Source organism: Ascaphus truei, chromosome 1 (assembly GCF_040206685.1).
Source record: "Ascaphus truei isolate aAscTru1 chromosome 1, aAscTru1.hap1, whole genome shotgun sequence".
Classification (NCBI taxonomy): Eukaryota; Metazoa; Chordata; class Amphibia; order Anura; family Ascaphidae; genus Ascaphus; species Ascaphus truei.
In genome coordinates, this window is record NC_134483.1 from 53,588,108 (window position 1) to 53,607,756 (window position 19,649).

The following is a 19,649-nucleotide window of genomic DNA, read 5'->3' on the forward strand; positions in this document are numbered from 1 at the left end:
GGGCTCCTTTGGCCTAGCTAAACTGAGCGGTATTCAGGAAGAAAACAGGATGGCATATGCTAAGTGGCAAGTGGCCAGTGGGGGGAAGATGACAGTTTTGTTGCACATGCTCAGTCACTGTTCTGAAGCTTCTGTCAGGTTACCTGTGGTACTGGCGGAGCATGCCCTTTGGCCAGGGATAAAATTCCCACGCAGTGATTCGCTACAGACTGCATGACTTTTGAAAAACTCCCAAAAGTCCATCCTGTCATTCAGAGAGTTAGATTCATCAGTTCCATCTAAGAGTTCCATCTAAGTTTTTCATGAGTCCATCAGTTCCATCTTGTGTGATTCACCTGAGATTCAGTACTGCTGCGGCCGAGTTTATTCAAGCATTTGCCCGTTCTCGGCCGCAGCAGTAACCTGGCGCGCGCCAGAGGGTGCCGGGCACGCGCCGAAGACACGGAGGAGCGCCCTCCGATCGGGGCTTTCTCCCTCCCGCTGCCGGGTCCCCCGGAACCCCCTGCCGCCGTCCCCCACATCGCGGGACACCAGGGCTCCCTCGGGGAGCCCTGGACGCGCGTGCAGGGGGCGCAGGCACATGATGACGCGTGATCGACGCGCGGCACGCCGAGGGAGTGCGGCTAGCATGCCGGGGCATGTTATCAGAGTATTGATTCTTTATGCGACTCTCACCCCACCCTTGGTTACAATTACTCCACAGGAGTCCAATTTTGAGTGATCAGTTAATGCAGATTTTAGTATAGTATAGGAGGCTATAATTTGATACGGGCATTGACCCGTGCCTCAGGGCCATACCAAACACATTTTGTGGGCCACTTGACACTGCATTATACTGTATGATATCTAATAAGACATTTGCAGTTACATTAACTACTGTGTGTCTAGGATGTATATTCTGTCAGCAGAACTAATGTGTGACATCATACAAGTTTTAAACTGATTAACCTTATTGCATTTCTTTATTTGCAATAGATGCATTTTTCTGTGGAAGTATTCATTTAGAATGTGCAGTTTTGTAGCATCATGACCGTCAGCCTCGGGTACCTGTCTGATTTAATACAGGTTTTCAATTTTAAATTAGTGCTGGATTCAGGGGCCTCTTGATTACCTTCGTGAGTTCACTCACTACTATTTAGTACTTACCTGAAGGTTCTCCATTTTACCCCTGCTCCAGTTTTTGTTAATATATGTTGGTTTGTTTTATATGTTGAGTTTTTGTCTAACCCATTCTTATTAATTAATATAATTAAATAAAATAATAAGTATTAACTTTTTTCACCATATCAACTGAGACAATGAGTGCATGAAAAAGGGTGTTACTTTTTCTTTCCAATTCACTATTACCCCATTCCCCCTCTGCACCTTTGTCACTATTCATTAGTCTGTTTATTAAGCTGAAGCGAGTCATTTTCCCCTCCCCCTTCCCCTCCCCCTCCCCTTCCCCTCCCCCTCCCCCTCCCTATCATTATTCTGTTTGCAACTAGAAAAGATTAGTTTCGTTATCCCAGTTTCCAAATTAAGTTGTCTTTTTTCTGTAATTTGTGTAACATAGTTGTGTACGTTCGTTATGTGAATAAACACAATTTATTTGTATCTCTCTGCTTTTCTCAATCAATGATCCCGGTAATTAAAAGTCTTAATAAGCTTGGTCTACATCACCATCACCATCACCATCACCATCGCATCCAACATGAGTACATCATGATCGCCATCACCACCAAAACCCTGAGTCACCTGATTGACTACCAGGAATTGAGCCATCCTTTCTTCCAATGGTGCTACCGTTTGTGCCCTTCTTACTACTTTGCTATGTAGACTTATGAGTCATGTCCCCTGTAAGTGTAAAGGTACCCAGATCAGGCCCGCATTTACCTGTCTCACAGTGGCACTACACCCTGTTTAGATTTATTTATTTTTATAAAGAGTTGGTCTTTGAATAGATGAAGAAACTACAGCAGAGACTGAGACTATTCTAACACAAACCAGTGGCAATCGCCAAAAAGAGCAAGGTACATGCTGGATACATGCATTAAACTTGCATTAAACTAGACCCAGCATTTCTGCATTGATTAATGGCCCATCAGATTAACAGCGGGGGTCCCTGGCAGTCCCATTCAAAATGGGACTGCCAGGGACCCCTGCTGTGTTAATCCTATGGGTCATTACTCAATGCAGAAATGCCTTAAACTTGCCTTAAACTAGCCAGGTTACACCCAGCACATACCCATAATGTAACCGGGCTAGTTTAAGGCAAGCTTTAGAATAGTTTTGGTCTCGTCTGTAGGTGAGACAAGCTGTCCTGACTTTAGAGGGTTCTGCTAAGTAGTTGTATGTTGCCTTAGTCTTTTCTCTAGGGTCCCAGTTGACGCTAGGTCCTTCCCACCAACCGAACTCCCCCTCCACCCCCCCCCCCCCAATACCACTAGACATTTTTTTTCCCGTCTATATTATCATTTCCAGTCCCAATGGCACAAGCCAGCTGCTGTGTGTACCCTATTTATACAGTAGTCCCTGCAGTAAGAAAAATTGAAGATTAAGAGAAAGTTTGATGATTTTGCAGTGCAGATAGACTTGTAATGCTTGCCACATCTTTGGCGTTCGCTCCCGGGTTTGTGAACATAAGCATAAATGTTACACCTTTCTAGCTATAAAGGGAACGACTAATTTACAACCAGAGCTGTTGTGGTCCATCAGCCTTGCAGTTCAGTGCTATAAAGCTGTATTCCCATAATTTAATAGATCTGTGTTTTTTGGCATGGGTGCTTTAACATGGGAAAATATCATGAGATATTAGGTAGTTTAATTCATTTGGTACTTGCGGGGTTAATGAGCTACACTTGTTTTAGCAAAATACAAAATGCTGGGTTTGAAACAGGTCAGGACTGTTTCTTTGGTCAGCTCTGAACTTCAAAGGGACTTACTTGGGGTGGGGGTCCATCCTGGATAGCCCACTCAAGGTGTCAATTGTTTTAATCAAGTTCTATAGACATGATCTGGGTAGAGCTGCGTCAAAACATCCTCTAGAAAGAGGTGGGCTTATGCCGGTGCCATGAGGAAAGAATGTATTTGTCTGGGAAAAGATTTTGAAAATCAGATCTCGCCAGAAGCATGCTTTGGACAAAGCACGGGTGTCCTCATGTTCTGAACCAGTGCATCACTGGGGAAAATCCATAGCATTTGGTAAAGTATAGGATTTTCTGTCGGTTTTACCCTGTTATTTTAAGAAGCTGTTCTGCCTTGTATTGTAACTGTTTTTTCTTTTTTTGTAATACCTTTTCTGTGACCTAAGCACTGTATTTTTATATATATTAAAACATTTAATAAGTAATGCTTTGGGCTCCGAATGAACTGGTTCACGCTCTGGAGAGCGTAATTTATGCATTCGGACACGTTGCTACAACTGATTTTGGTGTGTTAAAGTTCATAGTTTTTTTCTATAATAAACGTACCAGGGGCCCTGGCAAATATTAGTCTGATATCTTTTTAACATATTCTTTTAACATACCCTCGGGTGGTGGCAGTGGATAGATATGATTAGCAATTGAGTAGGGTTTAACATTAACTCACTGATTTCTTGCCGAGGAGAAAGGTGGGTTGGCTAGAGTAGCCGTTTGTATTAACCCTGGTTGCATATCTGTCACGTGCTCACTTGTTTGCTGGTCGTGGAGGTGGTATATTGGGACAGATTGAGGAGAGATACAACTCATTTGAGGGACCTTTGCAGAAGGTGAAGCGTGGGGCAGCTTGCGGGCTGTGTATTGATCCTGTAGAGGAGATATTGTCCATTTGACGGACCTTTACAGAGGTGAAGAATGGGTGCGCTTGCGAGTGTCAGTATTAACCCTTGTCCCGTATGCAGATATTTTTGTTAATATCAGAGCTTTTTAGTGGTTTGCGTTTATGCCTGCGGGATAAACGAAACATTAAAAAGTGACTGACCCGTGTGAGCCTTGCGAGAGATCACAGCTCAGTACCCCAAAGCTATTACTCAGTGCTATTTTTATAAAACACACAAGCAGATTCGTTCCCCCCCTCTTGTTTTTGCTTTGCTATCTTATTTTGATAGAAATAGTAGGGGAACCCTTGCTGCAGCCTCTTGCGGTGAAAAAATGATATGAACGGTGCTTGGGTGTAAACTGTAGAATATGAAGGAGAGAAGGAACCCAATATAGCACTCAGGTTCACACTCTGGTGGTGAGTGAATGATTTAAAAACATAATCTTTATTAAACAATCAATTATAAAATATTGGTCGAGCGACGTACTAAGGGTGGGTTGATCCTGAATAAAGAACACCATTTGGGTCTGGATCAAAAATAATTAGTGTGTGCCAGATGAATTTAATAAATCACTGGTACTGAGTTCGCACAGTATTCCTGATGCGGACCTGTGTGGTAGGTGATTATTCCAGGTGTGTCCGGGTAAGTACTGAGATTGCAGGTCACAGAGATATAATGTATAAGGTACTTAATGGTAAGCGTGACCTAACTGATAGACATAAAAAACAAATACACTATGTATATCAGTGGTAGTATAGTGCAATCAGCTAAGCTCCTCACTGGAGAAGTGTGTGTGTGCCCCTATCAGTGTCAGAATGACCTAAGGTTAACCCTCTGCGTGCTATAATTAAGGGGTGTGTGGACCTATATATACCAGCATGGTAGGAGTCAGAGGTAAGTATCCTGACTAAGGTCCTAAGGGTCAGTATCCCAATCTGGGAGACGCTGATGGTGGGGGGCAAGCTGTTGACTCACACTAAACAGAGTGATTTAAATGAAGCTGAAGGAACCTCACGGATGGTATGCAGCACCCCAACACCGCAGGGCAGCTGCAGTATGCTGAAGGTACGTTCCCTCAGTACTGTGATGCCGGAACACTATCCCTATAAACACCTTCAGGAGGCTAAGAGTGACCGTCGGGGCACTTTTGTCCTGTATAAAAACGCACTCGCAGACTACCGCATTGACTCGCGGTCTCTGAGAATCATGAGGAGGCAGTCCTGATCTGCGCGTGCACGTGTATACTGAGTGCCGACGCGCGCGTTTCGCGAAGGGCTTTTTCAAGGCGAGTAGTTAGTATCATTGAGGATACCCTGCAGGTAGGCAGGTATATATAGGGCCCCCAGTGATGACGTCATAAGTTAACCCCTGCTGTGCCATGATATACTTGGTCCTGTAGTAAAGCACAGTGAGTAAGCCAATGTTTGTAACTGCATATCCAGCACACTGATTTAATAAAGGTCTGACTCAATTTGTGTGTTATTATTGCCTAGTTGTCAGAGGCTTGCAGAGTGAAGTAATGATAAACTCCAAATCTGATACAGAGGTAGTAAAAGTGATGTCCAATATGATCATGTACATATATACATTTAATTATAATGTCAGGGTCCAGAGAAGCCCTGGTAGGATAATGTCACCATAATGCCCCGACGGTCACTCTTAGCCTCCTGAAGGTGTTTATAGGGATAGTGTTCCGGCATCACAGTACTGAGGGAACGTACCTTCAGCATACTGCAGCTGCCCTGCAGTGTTGGGGTGCTGCATACCATCCGTGAGGTTCCTTCAGCTTCATTTAAATCACTCTGTTTAGTGTGAGTCAACAGCTTGCCCCCCACCATCAGCGTCTCCCAGATTGGGATACTGACCCTTAGGACCTTAGTCAGGATACTTACCTCTGACTCCTACCATGCTGGTATATATAGGTCCACACACCCCTTAATTATAGCACGCAGAGGGTTAACCTTAGGTCATTCTGACACTGATAGGGGCACACACACACTTCTCCAGTGAGGAGCTTAGCTGATTGCACTATACTACCACTGATATACATAGTGTATTTGTTTTTTATGTCTATCAGTTAGGTCACGCTTACCATTAAGTACCTTATACATTATATCTCTGTGACCTGCAATCTCAGTACTTACCCGGACACACCTGGAATAATCACCTACCACACAGGTCCGCATCAGGAATACTGTGCGAACTCAGTACCAGTGATTTATTAAATTCATCTGGCACACACTAATTATTTTTGATCCAGACCCAAATGGTGTTCTTTATTCAGGATCAACCCACCCTTAGTACGTCGCTCGACCAATATTTTATAATTGATTGTTTAATAAAGATTATGTTTTTAAATCATTCACTCACCACCAGAGTGTGAACCTGAGTGCTATATTGGGTTCCTTCTCTCCTTCATATTCTATCTTATTTTGAGTAAAGTGTAGTGAATATGGCTGCTTTATACCGACGCCAGACGAAAGAGCCACTGATGGCTCTGCGTGAAGAGCATAATCTCCCAGGTCTGGGTAAAAATAAAGAAGAGCTCATAGAAATCTTGCTGGAGGATAGTGAGCAAGATGCTACACTGGGCCAGGACGACCACAGCAGCGGAACTGAGGGTGGCTTAGCCCTGGTAATTGCCCATGGGTTAAGGAACCCTTAGGTCATATTCTGAGGACTCCAGTAGTTCTCAGCCTGCCAGTGCCCCCGCTGTCTTGCTGTATATATCTCTCCCAGCCCAGTTAAGATGTTTAATAGCTTTTTATTTGTAAATCTGCAAGCCTAACTTTGAATAAAACAGGAAACATGCTGATTCTTTGAGACGCGATACTTGGGAAAATAATCGTGCCCGGTAACGAAACATTTTTCAGAAAATGTATAATTTGAGCCATGTTTGAAGAAAAAAAAAACAAAAATACTGAGGAAATATTTTATATATATTTTTATTTAAAGAGGAAGTATGTGATGAGGATGAAAAGGCAAAAGCAATCAACTAATATTCATTGTGATTTAAAGTCTGAGGCTCAACCAGAGATCAAATCAGATTAACACAAAGTCCTGATATTTATTAAATATTTCATTTAGCATTTTCTGAAACGGTTATTTTAAGTCTGGATTTGTTGTAGGCTGTGATGATACATGTACAGTGTTCACATACCCAGGCTCCTCAACTCCATAGATATATTGAATCCTGGTCTCAATCGAATTATTGACAAACAGACAAAATGGATCCGTTCCACAGGTGAGGTACAAAAAGTATAGACCTTTTCTTCCGACATGCAGCACAAATCATCACGGGAGAGCTATCCTGCGTAGCGGAGTAGTCTTGGCATAGCTATCCGGTAATTATGTGTACTGCACGTACTGTATATCTCAATAAGAGGCCTATACTTTTTTTGTACCTTAACTGTGGAACGGATCTATTTTGCCTGTCAAGGCTGTGAGAAAAAGATTTCACTGCTGGCAAAAAGATAAGACGGAACCAAAGCGAACTTTACTTGTATTTTTAAACCGGTACTAAACTCTAGCAACTTCAGAAAAAAATATAAAAATAGAACAAATCTGCAATTAAGGTTTATAATAATAATAAAAAAAAAAATTTCCTATTAGTTTTTGTTTAGAAAAATACATTTTCCAGATCTGTATAAAGATATTAAAGTTATACATGAGAGCAAATTTAGTGATGTATGACAATACCAGTACATTGCAAGGCAATGCTTCACTATGCACGGATCACTCATATTTTATTCCATGAACTTTGCTGCATTTGACACTGTTTATAATGCTCAGCGAGGATTCTGGGGATCTTGTTTATAATGCTCAGCGAGGATTCTGGGGATCTTGTTTATAATGCTTAGCGAGGATTCTGGGGATCTTGGCTGAGTGTAGGAAACCGGTTTCTACTCATTATTTCCTTGACTCTGCAAAAACAAACTTAAAAGCCTCTTAAATCGACATGTCATGTTCTTGTTACTGCAGATTTAAATCATTCCACCAAATCTGCAGTGTCTGTCATTTGTGTCCTATGAATAATATAAAACCGCCTCTCTGTGGCACAGGAATGAATTCGGGTGACTTTATACTTGTTTTTTTTACACAGGAGTACTGTAGATGTTAAAGCAGCGCTGACTTTTCATCCATTTGTGTGTGGGTCCCACCCCATGTAGGGTTGTGCCACTCCTATTTATCTAAAGAGAACGTATTTTTTAAAGAAGGCCTTTTGTCCTTTGCAAGGTGAGCCGCTGCCTGGCTCTAAGTTAGGCAGGAACAGCAGCTTCCTGAAAGTTTGTCATACGAAAACGCTGGTTTATTGTAGGCGAGTAAGATTAGGGGGGCCGGGTACCGTGAGAAACAACTGTTTAAAGTTAACAAAATAAATACAAATCTTACACCATGGATTGTCAAAGTCCTTGTTGATGCATTTTTACGTTTCAACTGTCCCGTTCCTCTGTGCCGATCTTCACTTCATGTAACGCTTAATGCTTGGTTTTATCGTAACAGTCTTACGTGCAAACGCCTTTGGAAAACAAAACCAGGCACAAGTAACCGCGTCAGTGGCTGGCGCTTGCATTGCAGATGTCAGTGACACAGAGACCCTTATTCAGTAAGCTGCGGTAGTGCCAATCTGACGCTGTAGCACAAAGCCCCATTAAAATGAATGGGGCTGTCCAGGTGAGGCTGATTCGGGCGATCGCAGCTGTCTGGGGAAGAGCCGGAGTCCAGTAGATGCGAATTCATGACTCTTCAAGGCTGGCGACCATGTCCTCTATCGCATTCCAGTCTAGTTTGCTGAGGAGGCTGCCCGTGCTCTCTGAGGAATTGTCCACTTTAGGGAGATGGGGGGAAGCATCATCTTCATGTAATAATGACCCCTGAAATGAAAAGGGGGGGGGGGGAGGAAAACCAATCATCCTTATTGATACTAACCCCGTCCAGTTGGGCAGCGCTTCAACTTAGAGCCGATTCTTCTAGGCAAAAACAAGAGTAAATGCATCAATAACAATGTGTATTAGAGACATGTATGTTTCCCTTACATGTTGTGATCCCGCTAAGCCTCATGTGAAGGTTTGGCAATGAAGTCAAAAACCTGCTTAATTTACTAACGTCTAGTAAAAAGTACATTTGCAATGGCGGATGTTAAAGGATGGTCGCTGAGCAGGACATTCGCTTATTCATGAATGGGCTGTGCTCATTTTGAAATGCCCGTTTGATTCATGTGTCTTTAGTTCACATTTAAGAGAATCAAACTAATACGCTGCAAAAGGTTCCTACTGCAAGAAGCCTTATGAGATATCAAGGTTTATCTTTCGTTAAATACTATTATCAATAAAACAGTAGAACATGCCAGTTGAGTACACACGGGATTGGGTGTTTAAATGATACATTAGGCAAGTCACTTTATTTCCCTGTGTCTCTGGCACCAAAAATAGATTGTAAGCTCTACGGGGCAGGAATGCATGCTTGCAAAAATGAATATGTACAGAGCTGGGTACACTGTCAGCGCTATACAAGGAAAAAACAAAAACTTAAATAGCATTGGTACACTGATTTTACTAAACATTTACAAAATGGTTCCCTTACGCATCTAAAGGATTGTCCTGCTGTTACCAAAATATAGAGGTGACACTCACAAGGATGTTTCGATGTTCTGCACAAAGCATCGTGTGATCACTGCACATGATCACTTGCAATTCCATGTTACACTGTAGTCCCTGCTCCTCAGCGCGGGAGAAGCGCTTAACCCCGAGATGTTGAGTAACCCCCGTGCTGTGTGTATTTTACATACAAGTTCTCTACCTGCGATAGGGTGGAGTTTCTATTGCTGTTTAGCAGCTTGTTGATTTCATCAGGTACTTCCCACGGGCTCATCACATCCCTCTCCATCTCCTCATCTGGATCCAGTTCTTCAGGCTTAAAGCTGGTCCCTTTATGCCTAACATCTAATTAGTGCAGAAGTGAAATATATATATATTTTTATTTTTTTAGTATTGTTATTCTGGTATCACTCAGAATTCAGTCACAGATCTTTAATGCACCTATAACTGACTTCACAGCAATGCCTTAGAGGCCCCTGTGGCATCAAATGGGTTAATTAACCAACCTATTAAATCCACCTGAGTGGTCTGTGACAGCTCTGTAACTGAATCACAATGGACCGATAGTCTGGCGCCAAAACGGCTGTATTTTCCTGTATGTACAGTACAGTATGTATATCTTTATATAGCGCCATCCAGGAACATAGCGATTCACAGGAGTAAAACACGTGACATAATATAACCCATAAGCCCTGCAGACATGAAAGTAACAATAGGAAAGGGAGTCCCTGCCCCGAGGAGCTTACAATCTAAGTGGGGAGAACTCACAGAAATAGTAGGAGGGTGTTCTGGAAAATGCGTCTACAAGGGGCCACAGTCGGTGCATATGAGATGTATAGTATCAGCCAACGGAGCTCTACCTATATGCTTTGTTAAAGATGTGTGTTTTAAGATCGGTCTTAAAAGTGGAGAGACAGACAGACAATGACAGATGTAAGGAGGGGCAAAGGAGTGTAAAGCTTTAAAAGGGAGAATTTTGTAAGTGATATGTAGTTTAATAGGAAGCTAGTAGAGGGATTTCAGAAAGGGAGACGCTGAGACAGATTTAGTAGAGTAAAGTGATTCTAGCAGCAGCGTTTAAGAGAGATTGTAGGGGAGACAGGTGAGCGGCAGGAAGGCCGGACAGTAGAAGGTTACAGGTAGCGTGCTTGTGATACCGGGTGTATGATAATACTGCCAACAGTGATATAGAAGGGGGCAGTAGGGCCAGACTTGGAAGTTTGAGGAGCTCTATCTTTTGACATTGCTTTACTTTTTTGGACTTTTGCACAAACGATGTTGCTCTCGCTAAAATAATCACTTTTTGTTCTCCCATTAAAAGGACTCCCAGAGGTACCTTAGCTAGGGCAGGACCTGGCATCTAGTCCAACTAGGTGGTTCCCGTTGTCCCCGAATCCCTATGTCTTATCGTTTGTACTCTTTGTATTGTGTGCTTTGCTGTTAGCTCCAGCTAAATAAACTCCGGTTTGTTAAACTTCTGCATTCTGCCTGGCGATCTAAAGATCCTTGGTAGTCTGATCGTGACAGACCTTGTCTGTAATATTCACGGTGTTCCCTCTCTGCATGCATGATCAGTTTTTGTTGTTATTTAAGAATATTTAACTAATGTGTAATTGGTAGGTTTCCTATATACACCAATGATTTTGCCAAAATACAGAAGAAAAAAAAAAATCCACGTGACAAAATAGAAACCTACAAGCCCAGAGAGCAAATCCAACGTACAGGTGAAGATAGTTGGTCTAGTAGAAATATTCGTCTAATAATTTTCACTTAAGGTGGCCAAGTGCAATGAACACAATGGATATATTTTCTGAGCACAGATTAAGTCATTGGTTTGTAAAACACACAGAGGTAAACGTCATCGCGTCATTCCTCGGTCATACCTTGACGGGGTGGCGCAGTGCGTCTCGCAGCAGAATGAAGCAGGGGATTGGTGCTGGTTTGTCTGTTGGCATTAGTCCTATTCCTGGTAGCCAGCATTCCCCTGCGAGTGATCTGGGACATGCGATCTCCAGGCAGAGATGCATCTACAGAGAGAGGTTCACACGAGGGAAATGCAGCATGACGGTGGCACAGACATCCCGATAGTCGGCATTATTCATCCACTTCACTAGTTTGAGTTTACAAACCTTATTTAGAGAACCTATACAACTGGTTTGTTTAACTCTTTAAATCATAGTTATTTTATTGATACAGATATGATAACTTCTAGGTGCTGCAAACATTTATACATAAGTGGAAAACACAAAGGATTCATGTGTGTATTTGTAGCATGGTGCAGCACTGTGGGCCTGATGGATTGCGGCATTAAGCAAATCTTAGCTATAAAAAAGAAATGAATCCGCATGGTACTGTGAAGCAAACTTCTGCCCCGCCCTCACATTTCATGCACGGTGTCCCAGGATCCAGCACACAGCTGTCTGCTTTTGCCTTTTATTCTGCAAAATGGTGTATATATACTGTAGGTGCAGTTTCAGTAATTATAAAGAGGTATTATTATTATTAAGCAATCAGCTGTGCGAATATATATATAATATTTTGAAGCAGAGGGAGTGGCTCAGTGAGTAAAGACACTGACTGGCATTGAGAGTTTGAAGCAGGTTTGAAGCAACACAGTTGTCGGCTCCTTGTGACCTTGGGCAAGTCACTTTATCTCCCTGTGCCCCAGGCACCAAAAACATAGATTGTAAGCTCCATGGGGCAGAGACCTGTGCCTGCAAAATGTCTCTGTAAAGCGCTACGTTAAACTAGCAGCGCTATACAAGAACATGCTATTATTATTATTAAGCAATGGGTTTCCAGAGATGAACTCTGTTAATTCCAGCTCCGGGTACCCCCTGCTTCCGGAGATATTGCCTCTGAGTTAGGTGCTGGTAGTCGCTCTCAGCTGCCAGAGATCATGTAATGGGCAGGCCAATAGGAATCTGTGATTTCATCAGTGCGGCTAACTATTGGCCCATGTGATGCGGGCGTTTTAAACTTTGAAGCCCTGCAATCTCAGCCAGAGCTGCTACCAACACTTACTGCGGAGGTAAGTGTCTCCTGAAGCTGGGGGCCCCCGGGGCTGAACTGAATGCTGTTCAACTCCGGAAACTTCAATCCTATATAAAAAAATAAGAATGTGCTCAGAATTTGCTGCAGCGATCCAATACGCAACTGCAGCGACAGGAATGTGTGTAATGGCTTTAGTTATGGTGCTTGGTGCATTCTTAGTAAAAATACATAAAGTATTTGAAATCATTTTTAATGTCATTTACAGAAAAAAGCAGAGACTTTGAGAGGGAAGAGAGTTATTGTTTTTGCTATTATATTTACAATATGTTGGGCTTAGTCGCATAACCATTCCTTGCTAGACTGGATTCTCTCCTCAAACCCCAGCAGAATCCAATCCTCTGGCATCCTTCCTGATATTTTCAGTGACCATGCAATAGTGTACTGTGTAAGGAAAATTAAACCGCCCCACACAAGCCCTAAAGTTCTCCTCACTAGAACATTTAAAAACTTTAACCCACAAGTTTCTGGATGACCTTACCAACTGCCCATGGCACAGAATCGATTTAATTCCCGACCCTGATTCTGCGCTCGACTATTTCCAATCAGAGTTCTTAAAACTCTGCGATACCCATGCTCCACTACGCAAAATAAAGGTACGGGGGGCCCACCTTCCATGGATTACAACTGACCTTATTGCACTCTACCAGCTCAGGGATACCTTGTGGAAAAGCTACAAAGTAACTGGCACTACCAAGGGTCTCAATCACTACAGATGCACGCGGAACATGTGCACAAGGCAAACAAGGCATGCAAAAGCACAATATTACTCTGACAATCTCCACCAAAATACAACAAACCCAGCTAACTTCTGGAAGGTTATCAACAATATATTCCAGCCTCCTAACCATCAACAACCAAGTAATATCACTAAGGGGGATATTACTCTGACAAACCCCACTGACATTGCAAATGCATTCAATGATTACTTTGTGGTTTGTGCCACTAACCTATTAGCGAAACGCAGCTCAAACCACAAACCTGAATCTCATTCTGGGAGTACCCCTATAGTCCCACCCCCTCCCAACACTGCCCACAATTTTCCATTTGGCCCAGTATCTGAAGAGGAGATTATACAAGCGCTCCTGAAACTAAAACTAAGCAGCCAATGTGGACCCGACTTGCTTCAATCTAGGTTCCTACGACTGGGTGCCCCAGCCATTGCCAAACCAATTGCTTCCATAGTCAACTCTATCCTGTCTGCAGGCCATATCCCTAATACCTGGAAAACTGCCAGAGTTGTCACAATCTTCAAAAGTGGGGACAAAAACACTGTCTCAAACTCCCTTCTCCCAATCCTATCTAAAGTCATGGAAAAATGTGTCCACTCCCAATTAAGCGATTACTATACCAAGGCAAATTTCCCTAGGCAATTCCAATCTGGCTTTCGCCCCAAACACTCCACCGTAACTACCCTGCTAAAAGTTTGCAATGAAATCCTGTGTGGAATGGAACGGGGACAACTTACTGGTGCAGTATTCCTAGATTTTGCAAAGGCTTTTGACACCGTTGTTCATGCTATCCTGCTTAACAAACTCCAGAGCTCTGGAATAGGGAAGCATGCTTTAAACTGGTTTCAGTCCTACCTATCAGGTAGATCCCAACATGTGTCCATCTCAGGCTCTAACTCCAACCCCCTGGATATCACCTGTGGTGTCCCACAAGGCTCTGTTCTGGTTCCCCTGCTCTGCTCAGTGTTCATCAATGATCTTCCCACAGCTTGTAAGGAAGCATCAAATCACATGTATGCAGATAACACAATCCTATATGCACACAGCCATAGCCTCTCTGACCTTCAACACATACTTCAGTCTGACTTTTTGAGACTCGAAAACTGGATTTCTCACAACAAACTGTTTTTAAACACTGACAAGACTGTAACTATGGTATTTGGGACCAAGACTACATTTTTAAAGCTTCCAGCGACTGAGCTCCAGATTAGAACCAACACTAACACTACCCTAACCCCTGCCACTAGTTTTAAATACCTGGGCAAATGGTTTGACTCCCACTTAACATTCGGGATGCACATTGATACCCTGGACAACCAAGACCTATGCCAAAATAGGTGTACTTTACAGGAACAAATCCTCCCTAAGTCTCCTGGTCAGAATGCGTATCGCATAGCAGATGCTAATGCCAATTATTGACTATGGAGACATAGTATATGGCTCGGCACCTCAAACCCACCTTAGCAAACTTGACACCCTCTACAATTCAATTTGTCGTTTTGTTCTCCAATGCAACTACAACACACATCACTGCGAAATGCTCAAAGAACTAGATTGGTCATCACTCGAGTCTAGACGCAAAGTTCACCTTTCCTGTCTTGCCTTGAAATACTTTCTGGGCAAGCTACCCAGCTACCTGAACAAGCTCCTCACCCCTACCACATGCAGCACCTATCACCTGAGATCAGACTCCAAAAGACTGTTCATGGTCCCAAGGCTCAACAAAGTATCCGGCCGTTCCTCCTTCTCTTACCGTGCACCCCAAAACTGGAACAACCTACCAGAGACTCTCACATCCACCACCAGTTTAAGTTCTTTCAAATCTAAGGCTGTCTCACATTTTAATCTGGTCTGTAACTGTTTCATACACCCATAATATATATTTTCTTTAACTGTGCACGCAATGTCTTGTATATAATGTATACCCTGCTCATTATGTAACTGTATTTGTAACCATGTATTATTTGTCTTAACTCTGTGCCCAGGACATACTTGAAAACGAGAGGTAACTCTCAATGTATTACTTCCTGGTAAAATATTTTATAAACAAACAAACAGTACAGTTTTGTGACCCTCCGTGTGAAACATCAACATTTGCCCTGAATAATTCCCGAGTAGTGTTCTGTTGTGTTTGAACCACTGTATTAACAGTTAAAGCAACAATCTATACTGTGTAATAAAAAATACAGTATTATATACACTTTTTAAACAAAGGGTTCACTGGAGCTGGAACGCTGTACTGCAAGCTACAGGGACCCTGTGGTAAGTGACATATGTAGCCCCTGCTATATTTCTCTGCCCTAGTATTGTAAGTCCTGGTAATAGCAGGCAGTGCTAGGGTTAATCCCCTCTCACATGGCCTAGCATGTGAGTTTCATCCCTCCCTAAGTTACTGTATATTGTTGCAGTTTCCAGGCACATGTTTGAAAACAGTTGGGAGTCCCATGCCAGGGGGGGGTTATTCTAGTAGTCCTGTAGTTGCTGGGGCATAGGAGCTGGTCACACCCCTGGTATTAAAGGGGACTCCTATGCTAATTTGGGTGTGTTCTGCCTGATCCCTTAGGGGAGAGGGTACATTCTGCCTTGCCCCTGTGGGGGAGAGGGTACATTCTGCCTTGCCCCTGTGGGGGAGAGGGTACATTCTGCCTTGCCCCTGTGGGGGTGAGGGTGTTCAGACTAGCCTGGGGGCCTCAAGCTCCTGGGATGACTAGTCCTGTCCAGAGCCCTACAGGATGGAGGCGCTGCACCACCACCCCAAGAAATACTGTACCCCCAAGCACCCTGCATCACGGAGACTCAGCCTCCTGGGAACCAACAGGTGAGCACCACAGCACCACAATGCCAATTTACCAGCATATCTCCCTTAGGGGGGGGGGAGGGGGAGGATAGGGGTGTTACACAGATTTAATTTTAACATTCCCTTCCAAGAATTCTTGACTTGGAGAAACAATATGGCCTCTGGGTCCACCTCACTGACAGCCAATCAAAAGCCGTTACATCATAGGAAGATGCCATGCAGATTCCAACTGAGTCACCCAGCAGCCATCTTTGTTTTTCCTGGACAGTACTGGCAAAAGTAAATAATGATATATCTCGGCAATCGGAAGTCCCCCCCGCAGCGTTGAGTGCTGTGGCCCCGTTCCAGGGGACCCCCATTCATATAGGGTAAAAAAATTTTTTTTTAAATGAATTATTAATTGGTACTTTAATTTCAACCAGACACAAAGCAGAACAGATGTAGCAGATGTTTTAGAGAGGCAATCAAAGCCGTTTTTCCCCCCTTTTTAAATATATATATTTAATTTTTTTTTCATTTTGGTTTTTTTAAAGTAGGACGGCTCCTGCCCTGAACCCCATTCATTTCAGGTCTGGGACCCCCTGCTGCCAGAGGTACTTACCCCCGTGGGTGGGCGCCGGTAGCTACGCCGGGATTCACTATAAGACAGCTTTTCTAAGCTCCCGGGCCCTGCAGCTCAATAGGAAGCCGTGATGCCATCAGGTTCAGCCTCCCTACCTGACCAGGTAAGTATTAGAGAGAAGGAGCACAGCTATCTACATCCAGGATGCAAAAAGTGAATACGGGCCACTCCCAACAAAAATACAAATATTTTCCTTTATCAGATCAGCTTTGCAATGGAATAGGACAGCGCACCTTGAGAAAGTCCTGCGGGATTCTCGTTGGGAGTTGCCCTTATTCACTTTTTTCCATCCTGGATGCAGATAGCTGTGCTCCTTCTCTCTTCTACTTACCTGGACTCTCACTTCTGCGGACTGCACGCTGAAGAATTCAACTCACCTGGAACACACAGTCAGGTAAAGGACAGCAGCCCCTCTGTTATTACCTTTCTAGTGCTGGATTGTTCATATATTATACCCCAGGGGTCAGTGATTTCATACTAGGGACCACTCGTTGTGGTAGCTGTGTGGGCACTAGGTCCCCATTCTACCCTGGGAAGATCACTCCTGTTATAATACAATTGTTCCTGGATATTGGATTCATTTTGAAAGGACTTATGCTTGCTGTGAGCTTGCTGTGAGCTTGTGGTGATGCACCAATTTACCACGTAACCTATTCCTATCTGACCATGTGACCAGGGGCTTTAAACTGCAGGCGATACCTGCACCCCCTTGGCAGGTAAGTATCTCTGGAAGCAGGGGGTCACCGGAGCCAAAATTAATAGGGTTCAGCCACGGAGACCCCCTGCTTCAATCCTGTATTAAAAAGTAAAAGGCTTGGATTTCTCCTATAGTTATACCATGAAAACAATGCAGCATTGAGGACGCACGGCTAATGCCTCACCATATTTTAAATGAACAGGGTAGCTCGGGGCACTGGTAGCTCGGATTTTAGGGTTCCAGGTACTCTTCTGAAGAACAACTGCTGCAGTTCCTATAACAATACATTAAAATGAGTGGGCACCTGTGCATTCAATTTATGTTGCAAAAAGATCTGAATAAAATAAGAATAATGACAAAACTACTTTTGTAATTGTGGTTGCACAAAATAAAGACAACGCAAACACAGCGGCCTTAATTACTGTAGGACGCCAAGAAATCCGACAGAACCCCTAAGAATTAGTAAGACATGTAGAATTATGGTGGTATGTTGTATAAGGGGAGTTCTGTCCCACTCTGGTCCATGGACAGAAGCAAACAAAGCTCACTGCGTTCTTGGGACTAGAATTAGTTAGGACCCAATCATAATTAGAATTGTTCATTCTTTTTTTTTATCCTGCAGCACGATATCATTAAATATTGAACCCGCAAGATATGAATGGCTCCGGAGAGGTGGCACTTATGTATAGACAGTGGGGCAAATAAAGGTACATGAAAGCTTGTAACTGTGTCAGACCTGTCTAGCCATTTAAGAATGATTTAGTGCCACGTCCCATACATTCTGCTTCCGATACGGGCTAGTTATTAACGTCTGAAGAATGAATGTACAATAGGAGAGATTCCAAGGCTGCAATTGTTATAATTCAGGAAGCATTCCTCAATAATCAGTTTTTCCCACATTAACAGTTCACCAGAAACATTTCTGGGGGGATTTTAAAATGTAGATATTTGTATTAAACAAAAAGTGAATTTGGGAGAAGCGCAGTGATTATATTTGTTTTTGATATTTGTATAGGCTGAAAATGTCAAACTAAACATAATTCTTAAAAAGGGGAACATTTAAAAAAATTGTTCTTTTTAGCTGCAGTGGTCATGCTGTGTAAGTTTGTAAATAAACAGATGCTGCATACACGGGAAAGATTGAGATAGTATACATGAGCTTTGAGGATCACATGGAATTTATGTATATTTTGTATTTAGTCCAAAGTACTGCAGGAACACAGAGGTTTTTGAAAGCTCTGTACACTATTATTGCTTCTATAAATGATTTAATGCTGGTATATTACAAAGTATAGAATCTAACACAATAACTTCTTCATGGTGAGTCTTGCTACTAGAACTTTGGTATAGTCCAAAATACCATAAACTCCAAATAGTCTGAAAACCCCTGAGTCTAAGATAACGTGACATGTCATTTCAAAGTTATCCACCAAGTGAATGAGATGCTCCTACCTCTTGATTGTGCTCTTGGAGGTGAAGACAGAGACCTCGGTTGAAAAAAGCCAGCTTTGGAAAGTGAGCGCCTCTTCTCGACCCGACTAGCAGACAAGCTGCGCTTTGCAGCTGAAGACCTAGAACGGGAACGTCAGAACAAATATACCGACGTAAAATAATGCTAATTGTTTTTGATACTATACACGGTTATATCACAAGGATATACTCATCTGCAAAGCTTGATATTCACAATCCTATGTATCTGGTCAGTAAGTGTAAATGTTTCTGATATTCATGCACGGGTAATAAAGACAGAGGTTCATAAACCAGTTTTAGAATTTGGCATAAAATGCTCAGTTAAATTGTGTGCTACGTAAAAAAAAAACCATTGGATTTTTCAGAGATATAAAGATGATGCGTTTATTGGCTCAACACATGATCAACATGCCTCGTGTTCCTACAGTATTTCAGACACCAAAAATGGTGCATCAACTGCCAACACTTAAAAAGTATATACACACACTCCCTGCATCATAATTTAATTAATTAAAAAGATGAAGGTATTAAACAATTCTCCTCAAACCCTCTCCAATCATGCAAAGTGAAACTTGGTCATTCACCCTTTAGGAGACGAGCGAAATCCCTGAGCTTTGGAGATGGGTGTTTTGGATATGCTGGGCACGGCTTTGGGTTCTGCAGCAGGAATCTGCTTGGCTTCTGACAACATCTCCTGCATGAGACTCAGAGCGTCGGACATTCGGTGACTGTGATGCTCGGACAGCAAGTTTCTGAAGGGGACCCAAGGGTAAAGTGAAGGTCACAGAGGATTGATACTAAAACGTTTAAAATGGTTAGCAGATCTTTAGACATTATTTGGTTTCTCAGAACAGCAGTGTGCTGGCATAAATTCCTCATTCAATATTTCTACCTACAAGCAAC

At 42.8% G+C, this 19,649-nt stretch overlaps 1 protein-coding gene across 8 annotated transcripts in view; it reads right to left on the bottom strand.

The window, feature by feature from the left end:
* Nucleotides 1-6,710: 6,710 nt before the first annotated feature.
* The window catches only part of CPLANE1 (ciliogenesis and planar polarity effector complex subunit 1), a 150,748-nt gene continuing 137,809 nt past the window's right edge, over nucleotides 6,711-19,649 (bottom strand). For 5 of the 8 annotated variants that reach the window (XM_075588385.1, XM_075588388.1, XM_075588395.1 and 2 more), the window contains 6 exons: nucleotides 19,331-19,498; nucleotides 18,729-18,847; nucleotides 17,461-17,550; nucleotides 11,262-11,405; nucleotides 9,581-9,723; nucleotides 6,711-8,655 (listed from right to left, as the gene is read on the bottom strand). In XM_075588385.1, the coding sequence (XP_075444500.1) occupies nucleotides 8,518-8,655; nucleotides 9,581-9,723; nucleotides 11,262-11,405; nucleotides 17,461-17,550; nucleotides 18,729-18,847; nucleotides 19,331-19,498 (802 nt within the window). In that variant the 3' untranslated portion in view covers nucleotides 6,711-8,517. Of the gene's footprint in view, nucleotides 8,752-9,580; nucleotides 9,724-11,261; nucleotides 11,406-17,460; nucleotides 17,551-18,728; nucleotides 18,848-19,330; nucleotides 19,499-19,649 lie in introns of all 8 variants that reach the window. The other 3 variants (XM_075588403.1, XM_075588412.1, XM_075588421.1) reach the window with 3 other exon arrangements.